Here is a 15590-nt window from a genome sequence, read left to right as displayed (position 1 = left end):
CCAATTAGAGCTTTATCAAAAAGTTGTAATGTCTCTAGAACAGACATATGTCAAAATAATCACTATAGTAAAGGTGTAACAAACTTTATAGACTTATGGCAAAAACGTATAAATAAACAAATCCCGTAGCCAGGGACTTTTTTTTTTCTTTTTTGCCATGCATTGGTCATAGAGCTCATTAATTGTAGTGGTGCCTCAGGTGTTAAAACAGATTTGTTATACATTATAAAGGTTCACACATACTCCGTTTGCAGTGCGTATACAGTATGTGTATGAAATGCAGAAGCAGCAGCGAGAGCACGTTATTGTAACGCGAAAGCACATTAAAATAATGCGTGAGCGCGAATCTCTCTGCTCACACTCAGATTTCCTTTGCTCTGTCACAAAACCAAACATGCTTGCTCAGATACACGCTGCTCTCGCACTGAGAGAGTGTGCGCACTTAAAACGTGTCTACTAACATTTAAACTGCGTCCTGTGCACTCACAACTCTCTCTATGTGCTAGATATTAATTATTTTTGCACATTTTTATTTCTAGACTTTTACTGCGTGCAGTGTGAACTCTCTGATCCATTAACATGGGCTCAGAAAAAAGACGCATCAGACAATGTGTGAACCTGGAGTTAGGCATATGCCCAGTCTGCTCTGTTCTCGCGCTAGGCGCGCTGCATTCTGATTGGATCGTCGGATAGCATACTGCGGGAGGTCAGGCCCACTGAAAATCATGCTATAAAGCGATTTAGAAATCGCGCATGCTAAAATCGTGATTTTATTACGATTTCGATTAATCACACAGCCCTAGAATGGACTGGAAATTAACAGAAAATAACTCGGGCTGGCACCGCTCAGCAAAATGGGAAAACCAGATCCAGGCAGAGCTCAGCAGCGGGTAGACAGTCAGTGGAGCAAGCAGTCAGGAGGGAACATGTTGACAACAAATGAAAACATGCATAAATGGCTGTCAACAGGGTCAACAAATGGCTGTTTTGTAGCATATGCAGCATATTTATTAAATTCATATTTATTTTTTGTTATTTAATTATATAAATGAAATTGTTATTATGTTATGACTTTTTACATATTAACAATATTTTTAAAAGGGGGGTGAAATGCTATTTCATGCATACTGAGTTTTTTACACTGTTAAAGAGTTGGATTCCCATGCTAAACATGGACAAAGTTTCAAAAATTAAGTTGTACGTATCCATTTGAATTTAGGTATTTGTTCAGCTGTTCAAAGACCTTTTCTATAATTTTGCCCTATAAAAGGAAGATTAGATATTGGTATATAATTGCTCAAAATTTTCTGGGAGTTTGGAAATGTCCCAGAAAGAAGTGAGGAATTCACCACTTCTAAGAGATCTGCTTCTAAACAATTTGGCACACTTTTGAAAAAAGATGTGGGAAGTGTATCAAGTTAGTAGGTTGTCAATTTTAGGTGATGCACTATTTCTTTCAAAATTTGGACGTAGTGTCCGTGACGTCACCCGTAGTTTCCTGAAGTGTTTTTGAAGCCTAAAGTGTGCAGAACGGGCCGTCACCATCTGATTTTCTCGGACAATCAAAAATGGGCAAAAAGGCAGAAGCTACTTGTTGAAGCCACACCCACAGAGCGCAACGGCAGTGGCAATCCACCTGTCACTCAAGTGACCATGCCCGTAATTATGCAGAACTTTAAGTCTAAATATAATTTAAACAGATGAGTTATAAAATAATTCACACCCCTCACAGTTGTGATGAAGGGCAAAATTAGCCATTTGGACCAGAATCATTTTTTTTTTCTGCTGTAAAGTTTAACCTTTTAACATGGGGAGTCTATGGGATTGACTCCCTTTTGCAGCCAGCCTCAAGAGGCCAGTCGATGAATTGCGGTTTTAGTCACTTCCTTATCGGCCTCACGAGAGTGAGCCGGAGGTTGCCGCTCGGTTTAAAGGTGTTTAAACCCTCATTAAACCCTGTTTGAAGGTTTGATCTTATTTTCCCAGCTTCACGTGACTGTCAATTGTCATTTTTCTCCAATATCCAATGGTCAAGTGGGCAAAAACAGTTTATTGGACTAACAAAAACACAATCTATAACGCGAAGTTTGAGCCAATAATAGCAGTGATGCTTTTCTTATCAAGGCTAACTAATAATCGTATCCATGTAATCATCTGATCCCTTAACGAGCCAGTAAGATAAATTCTAAGCTTCCTATCACTGTTTATAAGTCCTGTACAATAGGTTTAAATCCATCCAAGGTTAAAAAACATTGTCATTTTGTCAAAATATCATTTTAAAATTACCTCAATTCTCAGAGATCCCCAAACGGTTCGCGCGAAGCTGTTCAAAAGATTCAGTTTCCTTTAAACCCCACCTTTCGGTACCATACTGTGTTCTGATTGGTCAACTGACATAGTCCGTTTTGAATGGTTGTTCCGCACACAACTTCACGGTAAACAATGCGTTAGAATCTTTTTGGGGTGAATTATGTCTTATTCCTCCCATCGCGAAGCAAACCGTAAAATAAAAAACTTGAACAGTCTCGCTGCTTTTTCTTCTGTGTGGGTGTATTCAAGCCGCGCGCTTCAGTTTGAATCTGAATAGCGCATTCAGCGCGGGGGCGTGGTCACATTATATATAATGAAGGGAGACGTAAAAAACGGACATTGCGTTGTTTTCATATGGATTACTTTATCACAGAATATCTGTTAACAGCACTTAGTTTTAAAGAAGATGTCAAGCTTTCTATAGATATATCTCTCAAGTCTCTTCGTTGAGTATTCACGGAGTTGCACTTCATTTTAATGACGTGTTTGTAAATGAAGATCAGCGCAGACAAAGGCTGCAGACAGCACACACACTGATAAGACGCTCGGGAGAAAACAAACACACAACTTCATAATCATAATTCGCGTAGTGATTCGGAGATGCTTGTTGGTCCAAATAAAGTTGGTAATGAACCATCTTTTATGGCCAAGCGCTTTGAAAATCCCGCCTTGTACTCACCGAGATTAGAAAAGCAGTCATCAGGGAAATGTTGTGAACACAACAAAAGGGATTTGTTGTACTGCTCTGATTAATTTTAGCAATTGGTTCTTCTGATCTTCATTCTTTGGCAGTGAAAATAAAACAAACTTGCCTTTACAATTAAGAAACACACTGTCTCCTCGACATGATGCTCTCACACCAACCAGAGCGTCTGTGTGTGGGGGTGGGGCAGGTCAGAGTTTCGTTTCTCCCAAGGCGGTAGGCGGAGATTATTATGCAAAGTGTTCTAGTGACGTACATAGAGATGGGCAAAATATTTGAAATCCATAACGACTCGTTTCAGCGATTCAGAGTTGACTCCTTACTTTAGAAGCCAATAACTTTATAAATCGTGTACTTTTTGGTTTAATTACTTTGCACATTGTTTACACTGAAGGACAGCTACATCATACACTGTAATACAGGTAATTTTTGATTTCCCATCTGTGTGGCTCCTTAATTGAAATATGAAGGTGTTTGTTTATTTGTTTTAGGATTCCCGAGATGGGCTTAGCTCTTCGCTCCAAGAGCCAAATTTTCTGCAATTGCCACATGGAGAGGAGAACTTTCATCCAGAGCTCAGCTCACCAGACAAGACCGGCTACATTTTATACCCAGCAAACAGCACTGCTCTGTCCACAGGAGAAGGGTATATTGCTTGTAATGATATCTGGTTTGCTTAATTTTTTCCCTTAGGAAGTGGGTGTTTTTACATTTTAGTAATTTAGCAGATTCTTTTCCAGCAACATGAGAAATGGTGCAGTGTTATTTGATTTTTGTTTAATATTTAAAAATGCCTTAAAGTATCATGACTTAAAGTACTATTGTAGTGTGTACTCAAAAGATAAGGGGATCAAGCATTGAGCCCTGAGGTATCCCAGTGGTTGCTTGATGTGAAAGTCACCAGTCCCAGAGTGTTTTTTTATTTTTTTATAACAATTTATGAAAAGTTGATGTGCCAGATTCAAACTGAATTGGAGGAAGCAAATAATAAACAGTGTGACACATTTTCATATGGTGAAACTGGACTTTGTACACACAGTAAATTAAATATAGCTATATGAAAGTCCCGAGTAGCATTTTCAATTATTGAGTAACCTTTTTTTTTCATGCAGAGAGTTTGATGTTAAAGCTCTGTGTCAGGGTGCATGTGATGACCCTGAGGAAGAGGAGCTAAGTCCAGATAGTGCTTGTTCAGCTGAGAGTCCAGCCTCCCATAGGGACCATCCCCATGACCGTGAGTCACATTACCTGCTGTGTTTGGAGTGATTTAAAACCGTAGTAGCTGCCTTGAAAAGTTGAAAGTCATCCTGTTTATGTGACATTATCTGTTTTGTTGCTTTGTAGAGGACACCGACTCCCTCAGTCAAGTGAGCTCCACAGGCAGCTCAGGAGTTGAAGAGGATGAAGAAGAATCTGGAACTTTGCTTCACCAACATTTTGACTCTCTGGGTGTGGCAGCTAATGGTACAAGATGTTTGCAACATCAGCTGTCTATTTTAATGGATATCAACTTTTATTGGTTTCAAACAACAAAATACATGGAGTACACAATACAAATTTGTGCAGTCTGAGAATAAACACATTTGTGATATTCCTTTAAGACGATGGCGAATTTCTTATTGCTAATCTTATCTGCTTTGGAAACTCTTGTAGAAAAGTTCAACACTGATTCAAGCAGTCTGCAGCCCCCAACAGAGAGTAACTTCCTCAATCCTCGTCTCAGCATCTCCACGCGCTTCCTCTCACGCTTTCAGAGCCGCTTTCGGTGAGTCAGCATCCATGTCTTAACTCTAATGTTCAATATGTGTAATAGAGAAATATAAGATTACAATTATAGCTCTTCTCTTCCCTTTTGAGATCTAAATAAAACGGGGGAAGAAGTGTCTGTGGAATTACATATTGTAGAGTGTCATAGTGAAGATGACATTGTACATTTCATTTCTGTCTTCCTGTTTCAGCACTATTGGGACTAGTGGCAGTACTGTTTTCAGGCCTGCAGCCTGCCTGCCCAGTATACCGGATGAATCCAGTGATAGCTGTCTAAACCTTGATGAAACAATGGTATGATTTTTTTTAAGTCTGAATGTCATACAAGATGAACCCATTGGTTGTTCATTCCATTGACAAATCAGACTGAATTGCAATGTCACAAAATTCTATGGCATTTCTTTAGCTTTAAAAAAAAAAAAATCTCAATAGAACGAAATGGTGCAGTAATCATACATTTAACCACTTCTCCCATATTGTTAGTGATGCCATTGTTGTTCTATAATGTGCAACCTCTACATATAACATCTCTGTAATGTGGTTTTAGGTTTTTATATTTCTAGTTCACCCAAAAAGGAAAATTGTCATTTACTCACCCTCTTTCCAAACCCACAAAACTTTGGTTTATCCTCTGAACACAAGTGAAGATACATAATGAAACCTGAATGATTTCTGTTCCACGATTTGAAAGTCTGTTCCTTTTAAAATCACAGTACCCCTAAAAAGAATGTACATGGATCAAGCGGTTTAATCCAAGTTTTCTTACAAGACATGATTAACTTTATATGATGAACTGATTTAGTTTAGGCTTAATCATTTGATGAACGCACATAGTATATAAAGAACATCAAAAATGGTAAATGGAAGCTCACATGTGCTTGTGTGATGCTAGAGAACCGACAAGGTTTGTGCTCACTCACTCAAGCATGTTTGAACTTCCACAAGAACCACTGGCGTTTGTTCTTATGTGCAAAGCAAGTATAATTTGAGCTGCAGTAACTATATTTGATGTTCTCTATTTATGTCCATTGATCAGTGTTTAACTGTAAATAAAAAGCCTAAATAAAATCTTTATCATATAAAGTAAATGACAGGCTTTTCACTTGTTGATAACTATCCTCAAGTCTTAAGGGTATATCTGCTAATAGTTTGAAGTCCTCTTTTAAGATTACTCTTTTAGTTTAAATGATCTCAAAAGCATGGATAAAAAAATAAAATAAAAATTCGAAATCTGTCTTTTTCTTCCAAGTGAAACTCTATATGGTAGCTAGATTTATTTAGAAGGAACATGTTAGCATAAGATATTATTTATGGAAGCCCGTTTCCACCACAGTTGCAAAATGTTTTTGATTAAAGTCATAATGCGAAAGTTTCTCAATTGACTTTCATAATAATCAAAATAATGACTTATTTTTTCATAAGAATGAGATACTTTCTCTTAATAATGTAAAACTTTCTTGAAAAAATTACTTGATCCACGCAAGCGCAATACAAGAGTGACGGCACACTAGTGACATCTCTTAGTCAAGGCCACACAGGAACACCGCAAACATGTTTCTGTAATCTAAAGTGTACAATCTGTCTTTTAAATAACGTTTTCAGATAAATTATCTGCATGTAGTTTTGTTCATTTGCAGCACTTACCAAGTTACTTTGCCAGATAGTTCATGGCTTCAAATAGGTTTGCCGCGATAGACCGTGCTGACGGTGATACCGGTGTTAAGCAGCAACACTGGTTACATCACTTGCCCACTGCGTTACGACCCCCACCATCGTTTAGATTTTTTTTTTATAGTAATACAGATCATTTAGTTGAGTAAAAGAAAACAGACACTACAATTAACAACTGAATGCGTATGCTCAATGCAACGTGCTGAACGACATATTTCAGATCATATTTAATTTATCCAGTGAGTTGAGCTGACTGACAAGAAGAGTGAGGTGAGACAGACAAGACGATGGCGGATGATTTCGTTTCCAGACTAAATGCATAAGCGCTTGGTTGCCAATATTTTGGATTTTGAAAAGCCTGCTAACTTTTGCTGTTTATCGAAGGTGATTTTGGAAGTTTTTTTAAATATGAGTTTCTTATTAAACTGGTTCCATATTGTTTTTTACTTTATTCATTTAATTTGACATGGTGTATGCCGTGCCTCCAAGCTTTCTTATTCGTTTTGCTAATAATCATTCTAAGTTTATTTATTTGGTTATATATTATGCATGTATACTTAACCTGTTTCCAGTTTTGTATACCTATTTAAACTTTATGTAAATTTTCTATTAGCCATAGCCTTCCTCATAGCATGGTGTACTTTTATTTGTTTTGTTAAAAGTTCTGTTTTATAAATAGGCTAGAGTTTGACGTAGTATGTTGTTGTTGTTGTTGTATTTAAGCAATTGACGCTGAACTGCCAAAAAGTGAAAGCAAAATAAGCATGCCACTTTTACAAGCTATTTAAAAGCGGAGTAAATCGGGGAAAAGAGGAAACTCCCCCGCGGGAACGGGCTTCCATAACTATTGGTTATATTAGTGGAAGCAAAAGCTTAAAATTGTCTGTGGGACTTCTGTCTTGTTAATTTTTCTTTATCCTGCTTTTAAGGACAAGTCCAAGGTTCCTTCAAACAACAGTGGACTCCTCGAGAACGAGAAAAGTGGTATGTGCCGTTACCTGTTAATAGAAACTTCCTTTCAGCAAGTTTGTTCTTCTATTATCACTTCAAGTAATTTGAAGGCCTCAACAGTAGTATCTGACTGGTCATGTGATCTCAACATATCGGCCCAATGAGGTGCTGTGCTCCATGTAAAATACAACTCATTTTTCCTCTCAGAATTGGTTACTGTCGAAGATATCAGAAGTGCAGGCTGTTTTAGTCATTTTAAATATGATGCTTGCTGAATTATAATTTGTGTATGCTGAAATCTTGTCCTCCAGTTACCAAGAAACGTTCCTCAGTGGGTGCTCGGAAATCTTGCCAAAACTTATCTTTTTTACGCTGGAAAAATGCTCTCGGAGGTCTGTGAGAGGGTGTTGGGTGGTGTGGTGTGTGTGTGTGTGTGCTCTTGTTTTTGTGACCTATCAGGACACAACTGTGTATAATGACATGGGTATGACACAGGTATTACAAGGAGAGGGTGACTTATGAGGACATAAGCCATGTCCCCATTTTTCAAAACGCTTATAAATCATACAGAATGAGGTTTTTTGAGAAAGTAAAAATGCACAAAGTTTCCTGTGAGAGTCAAGGTTGGTGAAGGGCCATAGAATATACAGTTTGTACAGAATAAAAACCATTACACCTATGGGATGTCCCCACTTTTCACAAAAACAAACCTGTGTGTGTGTGTGTTTTATTTATATGTCTGGGCTTACCAAATTACCAAATCAGAACGGTTTCACTTTGGTGTGGTGATTTTTAATTTGCTCTCTCATTTAGTTTGTGCACATCTTGGTTTTTGGTTCTTGGTTGTCTTTGTGCAGTTGGAGTTAAACATCCAGCTTTAAAAATCACATTTGGGATTTTCTTCCTTTTAATAAACTTCTGATATTTAACTTTTTCAGAAATCACAAACAAGAGCAATCAGTCCAAAGCTCACGTTGCTGTCAACACTACAGGCATTCTCACCACCAAATCTACCAGCAGTGCCTGTGACCCATCTGTAACGCGCTCCCGCCAGAGCTACATGGGTCCCACCGCAAGCTCCCGAGCAAAGATAACCCAGAGCAGTTCGGTGGAGAGTTTGAACGTGTGTACATCAGAGGAAGTGCAGTTAAACAGCCCGTCTTTGTCTCTGGACCTAAGTGTGGATCAAAGCAAAGAGAACATTGTTCCTCCTTCCTCTTCAGCTGTGTCCTCTGGATCGTCTCATCCCACACCAGCTCTCTCTACTCCTGCCCTGGGGAACCACAGTGCCCGGGCGGCTCTTCGATTGGACCTCGCGGACCCCAGTCGTGCCAGTTTATCACCGGTGTCCCTCAAGAGCCGTCTAGGGAAAGCTGAACGTGCCGAGTCTCCGCGTCGACAGGCTCTGGTCACGCCCACAGAGATGCGGTCACTGGGCAAGGAGTGTCGGAAACGGATGGTCAATATTGAACAGAGTTTGGTTTCTAAGACTTCAAGCAGGTTCTCAGCTGGGTCTGAAGTGTTTGCCAGGAACTCTGCGGTGTCAGAAACCAGTCATTCTGTGGTTGAAGACCTGCAGTTTACAGAGTCATGTGGGAATCCACTGGCTAGCGATCAGACTAACTCTGAAGATCCAACAGAAGACCACTGCGCTGGAGAGGACACAGGTACTTTGTATCCTACATGCTAAAATGCATTTAAACTGCAAGGACATGGTTCATGAACCTTGTTAAGGCTTTATTCTGAAAGTGTTGTTCCATAGTTAATTAGGCATAGAAATACTTCCATATAGATGTTCATAGATTTATGCTGCTCAAAAGATTAAAGGAATACTACTTTTCTTTGAATGTTAAATCCACTCCACTACAATGCGAATGGGTGTTCACTGTCTTCACATTTCAACCAACCAGAATGTTCATTTATTAGGTTTTTGCCATTAGTTTAATCTGTTTAAACAACATGCTTATCAGAAAATGACTGAATTCTGATTACTGTACTTTTCAGACTATGTCACACCTGAGTAAAGTCGCATTAGTCGAAAAATACGTCATGATGAGAAAAAAAAGATATGTCGCATTTATTTAGACCCAAGAACCAAGAGAAAACATCACCGACTACAGCCACGAGAGGGCGCTCTATGTTTTCAGTGTAGACTACAGGAGCACTGAGCAGCATAGAGCGCCCTCTAGCAGCTGTAGATGGTAATGTTTTCGCTTGGTTCATTTCTCTCGGTTCATGTCAAATTAATTTTGATAAATGAGTCGCACCTGACTAGAAGTCGCAGGACCAGCCAAACTATGAAAAAAAGTACGACTTATAGTCCGGTGAGTCAGCATCCATGTCTTAACTCTAATGTTCAATATGTGTAATAGAGAAATATAAGATTACAATTATAGCTCTTCTCTTCCCTTTTGAGATCTAAATAAAATGGGGGAAGAAGTGTCTGTGGAATTACATATTGTAGAGTGTCATAGTGAAGATGACATTGTACATTTAGTTTCTGTCATCGGTTTCAGCACTATTGGGACTAGTGGCAGTACTGTTACAGAAGGTAATATTTATTTATTTTTATCTTTAGGGTTTTCTGCGGAGTCAATGAGTGTCCAGATGTGTAAGGAGATGGTGAATGAACTCTGGCAGACCATCCATAAAGCAACTGGCTTTTATAACAAGGTGATTTATCAATCTCTTCCTGTGTCAGAGATATCATTTGAAATTTTATATATAATCTTGTAGTTTTTCCATGTTTTTTTTCACCCTCTCTCTGTTCCTTAAAATTAATATTTAAATTAAATTATATATATATATATAATTTATTTTATTATTATTTTTTTTATGAAGATTTTATCACATTTAAAATAACACCAGTTATTTTTCAGTAAAGTTGAATATGTAAATGACCTTTTTATATCTGCTTTTTATATCAAAATATTCACAATCCACTACGATTCACAAGTTTGGGGTCAGTTTTTGTTTTAAATAAAATTAATAAAAAAAATTTTTTTTTATAACATTCTGCAATAATGCATTTAAATTAATCAGTAAAGGCATTTATAATATTACACAAGATGTTTTATTTCATATAATTGCTGTACTACAATTGTACACTGATAAGAAGAAATGTTTCTTAGGCACCAAATCTACATTACAATTATTCCTAATTGATACGGTGTCACTGAAGACTAGAGTAATGGCTTCTGAAAATTCAGAAATTTCACTGTAAGATATATTAAAATATTTCTAACTTTTGAACAGTGGTGTATGTCTATAAATTTGTGTGGAAACTGGTGAAACTATCTATAAAAATAAAGTATTTAATTCAATTGGTACAAAATTGCCTTAACAACAACATTGTCTCAAAGCTAAACTTTACCATAAAACCTTAAAGCCGTCTAATGGTAAAACACTTCATCTGTCCCCTCTCTGTAGTTGTGCTCCGTCCCGGATCTGTCGGAGCAGCAGGAGCAGATGAAGAGTGTTTTGCAGGAGGTGTTTGTGGGGGTACAGAGTGAGCTGAACTCCCTGTGCCCACAAGAGACACGCCCCCGTCCCGTACCGGAGGACTCTCCTGGCCGTCAGCTCCGGGACGACAGGGCTGTGGCCCTCCTGGAGAAATATTCAGAGATGCTCTTACTGCGAATGACTGAAAAAGGAGCACCGGCCACACTGGAGTAACGCTCCGCTCCTGTCATTCGATTGGCAAAAATGAGCTTCTAATGGCATATCCATAAGCACCTTTAAACCTTGATGTTTTTCATTGGTTTTATGTTTTTAAATATGTAAATGCATATTTGATATTTGTGTGTGTGTGTGTGTGTGTGTGAGAAACTGGTCTCTATGCTTTCCTGTTTTTTATTTTTATTGTAGTATTATTTCTTTTTACACTACATTTCAATTCCTGAGTGTATTTGGTCACAAACTTTTTTTTTATGGTTTGAAGGATTGTCAAGGCAAATCTTCAGGACCTACCCGATTATGTCCTTGATATTTTATGTACAGTTTTGAAACGGTGTTCCCTTTTTAGAATGCAGATTTGAATTATGTACCTCGTTTTTGTTTTGATGTTTAATGCTTGTGTAGTTTTACACCATTTCACCACAGCCGCGCAGAATAACTAAGAGGTGTTCCATTGGCATTTTATTTCAAATGTTGCTCTGAATAGTGACTTCCCAAAGCATCTGGCTGTGACTCACCGTTTGCTCGTCACTGGTGTGCTGATCATGCTTTGTCATGTTGATGCACAATCCTTTATTATTTCTTTTCACAGAAAATGTATAGTTGTCTGTTTTTCAAAGGCTTTGTAAATATGTTTTAACCAGCTAATTGCACTGTTTTAATATTAAACATTCAAATATGATTGTTTTTGTGGTTCATTATGATTCTGAAAGACTGTACATTTACCCAAAAAATTACTGTGAATTTTTTTTTTTTTTGCTTTTTTTTTTTTTTTTTTGCTTTAAACTTAATATTTAATGAGTGATTACCTCAAAAACTGTATTATAGTAATTTGGTAAATCATAAGTTCAAAAGAGTAGTATCAAAGTAATATGCATAGTGTTTTTGTAGAAACCATAGGTACTTTTTTTGTAAAGTTTTCCAATATTTCCCATACATGTACACTAAGCCTATTTATAACTTCTGTGGTTCCTACAGTATTTATCATACATACGCATTAGTCATTTATGTGTGACTTACTGTCATAAGTATTAAATCGGTGTGAGCCGAGTTTCCAGTGTTTGTCCAGCTGTACTACACAGCATTGGGTGACCAATGTTACTTAAAAATACTGTTTCTATGTTTGTTACGACAGAGGGCGATCTGAGGCTCAGAAATCCATAACACCATGAGCCGCATTCACATTTTTTTTTATTCCTGGGAAACGTTAGTAAAATAAATGTATAACAGAAGTATTTTAATTCTACATATCGTTTCCAGACGTATAAATTAAAATGTGCCCCAGGACGTCTACGAAATGAATACAACTATTTGAAATTGTGTAATCACAACGATTGTGATTGGTCTATCTTGGCTAATCGATGAAAAAAAGAAACACAAGTCACATGACAGCATATTTGCGCAAGCATGATGCAAAAAACTAATTCTCACCTATATAATCATAGTCGTACAATTCAATATACAATGGGTTGAAAATAAACCGTAAAGAATTATAATAAAAATTATAATTTAAAGCAATTATAAGTTAACGTTCTTAACCAATCAGAGAAAGCGTCTGGGTCAAAAGGCCACACCCATTTTATTATCCGCGATTTAGATGTACTTTCCATTCTATCCAGTTTGTTTGCAAGGCAAGCTTGAGACGCATTGACATGTTTTGTCATGATTACTCATCAGCGACAGCAGCAGGCGGCTCCCCTCGTGTGTTTACAGCCGCTGCACTGACGCGTCGCGTCGCGTCTCAGCCCACTTTCTGCTTCATAGGAATGGAAAACAAACGTAAAAGTTAAGTTCCAGATGACGCGGCGTGCATCCGTGAACTATGTCTAAGAAAGTAGATTACTGTCACTGTATTCAAATTATTATTTATGATCATGGCGGCGTCGCAGCGTGCGAGAAACTCTGAACTTAAACAGATCGAAACGTGGAAACGTCACGTTATCAGACAGCTGAAATATCGCAACAGGACCCAGACGAGCGTCTTCCAGGAGCTCATACAGTCATGTAAGCTTTATTAACGCTTTATTATTTTTGTTTTAATTTGTAGGCCATGCAGTGCAACTTGTAAGTCATGCAAAATAAGAAAAACCTGTTGTTTTGGATGCACTAGCAGTTTAGAAATCTACTTATTGCCGTAAGGCTGATTAAATAATTACATTTTATATATGTTTAAGCACTTAAAGATATTTAATAATATAAAATATTTAAAATTAATTAATATCATATTTTACAGAAAATACAAAGAATTGCAGTAACAGTTAAATATAATGTTTCAAAAAATAAATTTTTATTATATGTTATATTCGTATTCGTAACGTGGGAATTAAGCTATGTTTATATTTTGTTTTTATTATTTTATAATTTATTTAGGATTATAATACAAAGTACGCTCCACTTTTATTAATTATTATTATGGAGAACAGGATATAAAAATGCAACTCATTTAACTGAAGGTCTAATTTGCATAGCATCAGTATAATAAACACAATTCAGTTATGCAAGTTCTCACTCATTCTGATTCTTTGAATCTTGAAAATCTCATCGGCTGGCCTCTTTTAAATCAAACCATGCTTGTTCAGAAATAGTTTGTCATATTGCTCTTCTTCTAGATCACAGTCTGCTGGAGAAGTCCAAGCAAAGAGCCCTCATAACCAAAGGCATTCTGGGATCAGGGTCAAGGTAACCTTTACTCTCATAATATGCTTTACCTGATCTGAACCGAAAAATGGCTTCTGTTGGAGTAAGTTTTGATGCAGTCACATTATATTTCTGAATATTACAACATAAAACAATTAATTTAGAATACCACACAAAACACATTTTTATACTACATAACCCCCCCCCCATGAACTCTGATTGTTCAATTGTAATTAAAGATTACTACTAGGGCCGGGACTCGATTAAAAAAATTAATCTATTTTCACATGGATTTATAGTATACCATTGAATAATGACTGAATACATAAGCTTAAGCAACAAAATATTGTTTATTTTTGTTCAACCAAGTCTAGCAGACCAGTGTAATTTTTGCCATGAAGTGTAGCAATAGCATATTTAGAAACAATTTAGAAATAGTACATTTCAGAAATTCAGGAAGCTTATAGGTGCTGGAACCTTCTGTAAACTGTTTTTTTAAGTAAAACACAATACTGTTCAGTTACATTCAGAACATTGGAAACACTGACTATTAGAAAACATCTCTCTGTTGCTTCAGAGGCCATAACATACTAAGTCCAACTCTCAACTACCTTGGCCAAAACAATAAAGAGTTCAACATAAACTGTTGCACCAACAAATTAATACCTAGTTCAACATAAAGTGTAAAGTCCACGCTAGCTGCTATATGTTTTGTGTTGAGGTGATACTTGAGGCTCGATGTGTGCTGCGGTGATATGCGAACGCTAGTTGGTGCTTCAGTATAATCGGTCCCGCCGAAACTCATCAAGTGAGAAATGTTCTGCGGTGCAAAAATAAGTTATTAAAAATGCGGGAATTTTTTTTCTGTAATTAATTAATCTTAGTTAACGTGTTATTTTTTGTGTAATTAATTAATCTCAATTAACGCGTTAAAGTCCCGGCCCTAATTACTACACATTACAGTGTAATGGGTGGAGTTGTGGATTTACTGAAACATGCATGCGACTTTGATTGAATTACTATTATTATCATTATTTAATTTTTTTAGATACCAGAAATATGTAACAACTTACCAACCATACTATTTTCATTAAGTATACATTTCAGTATTGTAATAGCATATATTTTTATCCGTTTTTTTCCTATTCAACCATGACAAATCTTATTCTGCTTTTAATTTCAACATGCTTTTTGTTGTGCCTTGCAGACCCTCACTTACTGAAGATTCGCTGACATCTCTACAAACAACCACCGGGGAGGTAGGAAATCAGCCTCTCTCATGAGAAAGCAGTTAGATGATTGGATTTCCTCAAACCTTTATAAACCAAACTGAATTTTATGGTACGAGTTGTGACCTGTTTCACTGAACATGTTTCCTAGTTTGCCTGTTGTTATCTCGTCCTTTTAGCAGACAGCCAGCCATCGAATCTACAAGCATAAAGTAAAAATGCCTTGGGAAATGTTCTTCCAAAGCATTTTGATCTAATGTGAATGAGAACATTAATTGAGAATAGATCAGAGTGGTGTATATAACCATTTGTTACACCAAATCTTGAATTAAAGTTTTCTTAAGACCAGTTGGAAAGTTTTTGTGAAAGTATGTGATAAAACCTGCTGCATATCTGTGCTTTATCAAAACACAGGTTCTCTCCCTCATATCGAACTATTCTAGCTAATAAAAAATATATATATGTCAACATTAGAAAACCAATGGCATTAGTATTGTCTGTATTATTATATTTTTTTAATAATTGTTTTGTTCTTGCAGCTTGCGTATCAAGTGGTGGAACTGCAGCAGAGAATCCAGATAAAGGAAGTGACACTGGATGAACAGCACACCAAGTGAACCTCTTTATTCTTTTATGATGTGAAAACA

General features: G+C 37.0%; 2 protein-coding genes across 8 annotated transcripts in view; both read left to right on the top strand.

Moving 5' to 3' along the window:
* wdr62 (WD repeat domain 62) overlaps window positions 1-11759 on the top strand; it is a 29542-nt gene extending 17783 nt beyond the window's left edge. Inside the window, exons 23-32 of one of the 4 annotated variants that reach the window (XM_026282815.1) lie at window positions 3505-3659; window positions 4126-4247; window positions 4358-4477; window positions 4667-4778; window positions 4972-5074; window positions 7381-7435; window positions 7714-7794; window positions 8341-9069; window positions 9981-10075; window positions 10832-11759. In XM_026282815.1, coding sequence (XP_026138600.1) covers window positions 3505-3659; window positions 4126-4247; window positions 4358-4477; window positions 4667-4778; window positions 4972-5074; window positions 7381-7435; window positions 7714-7794; window positions 8341-9069; window positions 9981-10075; window positions 10832-11077 — 1818 coding nt within the window. In that variant the 3' untranslated portion in view covers window positions 11078-11759. Of the gene's footprint in view, window positions 1-3504; window positions 3660-4125; window positions 4248-4357; window positions 4478-4666; window positions 4779-4971; window positions 5075-7380; window positions 7502-7713; window positions 7795-8340; window positions 9070-9980; window positions 10076-10831 lie in introns of those variants that run through there. The other 3 variants (XM_026282818.1, XM_026282817.1, XM_026282819.1) reach the window with 3 other exon arrangements.
* A 927-nt stretch (window positions 11760-12686) lies between these two features.
* Window positions 12687-15590, top strand: part of atg16l2 (ATG16 autophagy related 16-like 2 (S. cerevisiae)) — a 36010-nt gene continuing 33106 nt past the window's right edge. For 3 of the 4 annotated variants that reach the window (XM_026282822.1, XM_026282820.1, XM_026282821.1), the window contains exons 1-4: window positions 12687-13081; window positions 13687-13756; window positions 14922-14973; window positions 15483-15556. In XM_026282822.1, the coding sequence (XP_026138607.1) occupies window positions 12946-13081; window positions 13687-13756; window positions 14922-14973; window positions 15483-15556 (332 nt within the window). In that variant the 5' untranslated portion in view covers window positions 12687-12945. The other variant, XM_026282823.1, reaches the window with a different exon arrangement.

The sequence above is a fragment of the Carassius auratus genome, chromosome 15, assembly GCF_003368295.1.
Source record: "Carassius auratus strain Wakin chromosome 15, ASM336829v1, whole genome shotgun sequence".
Classification (NCBI taxonomy): domain Eukaryota; kingdom Metazoa; phylum Chordata; class Actinopteri; order Cypriniformes; family Cyprinidae; genus Carassius; species Carassius auratus.
The sequence above is the reverse complement of the archived record's forward strand: the minus strand, read 5'-3'. Positions and strand labels throughout refer to the sequence as shown.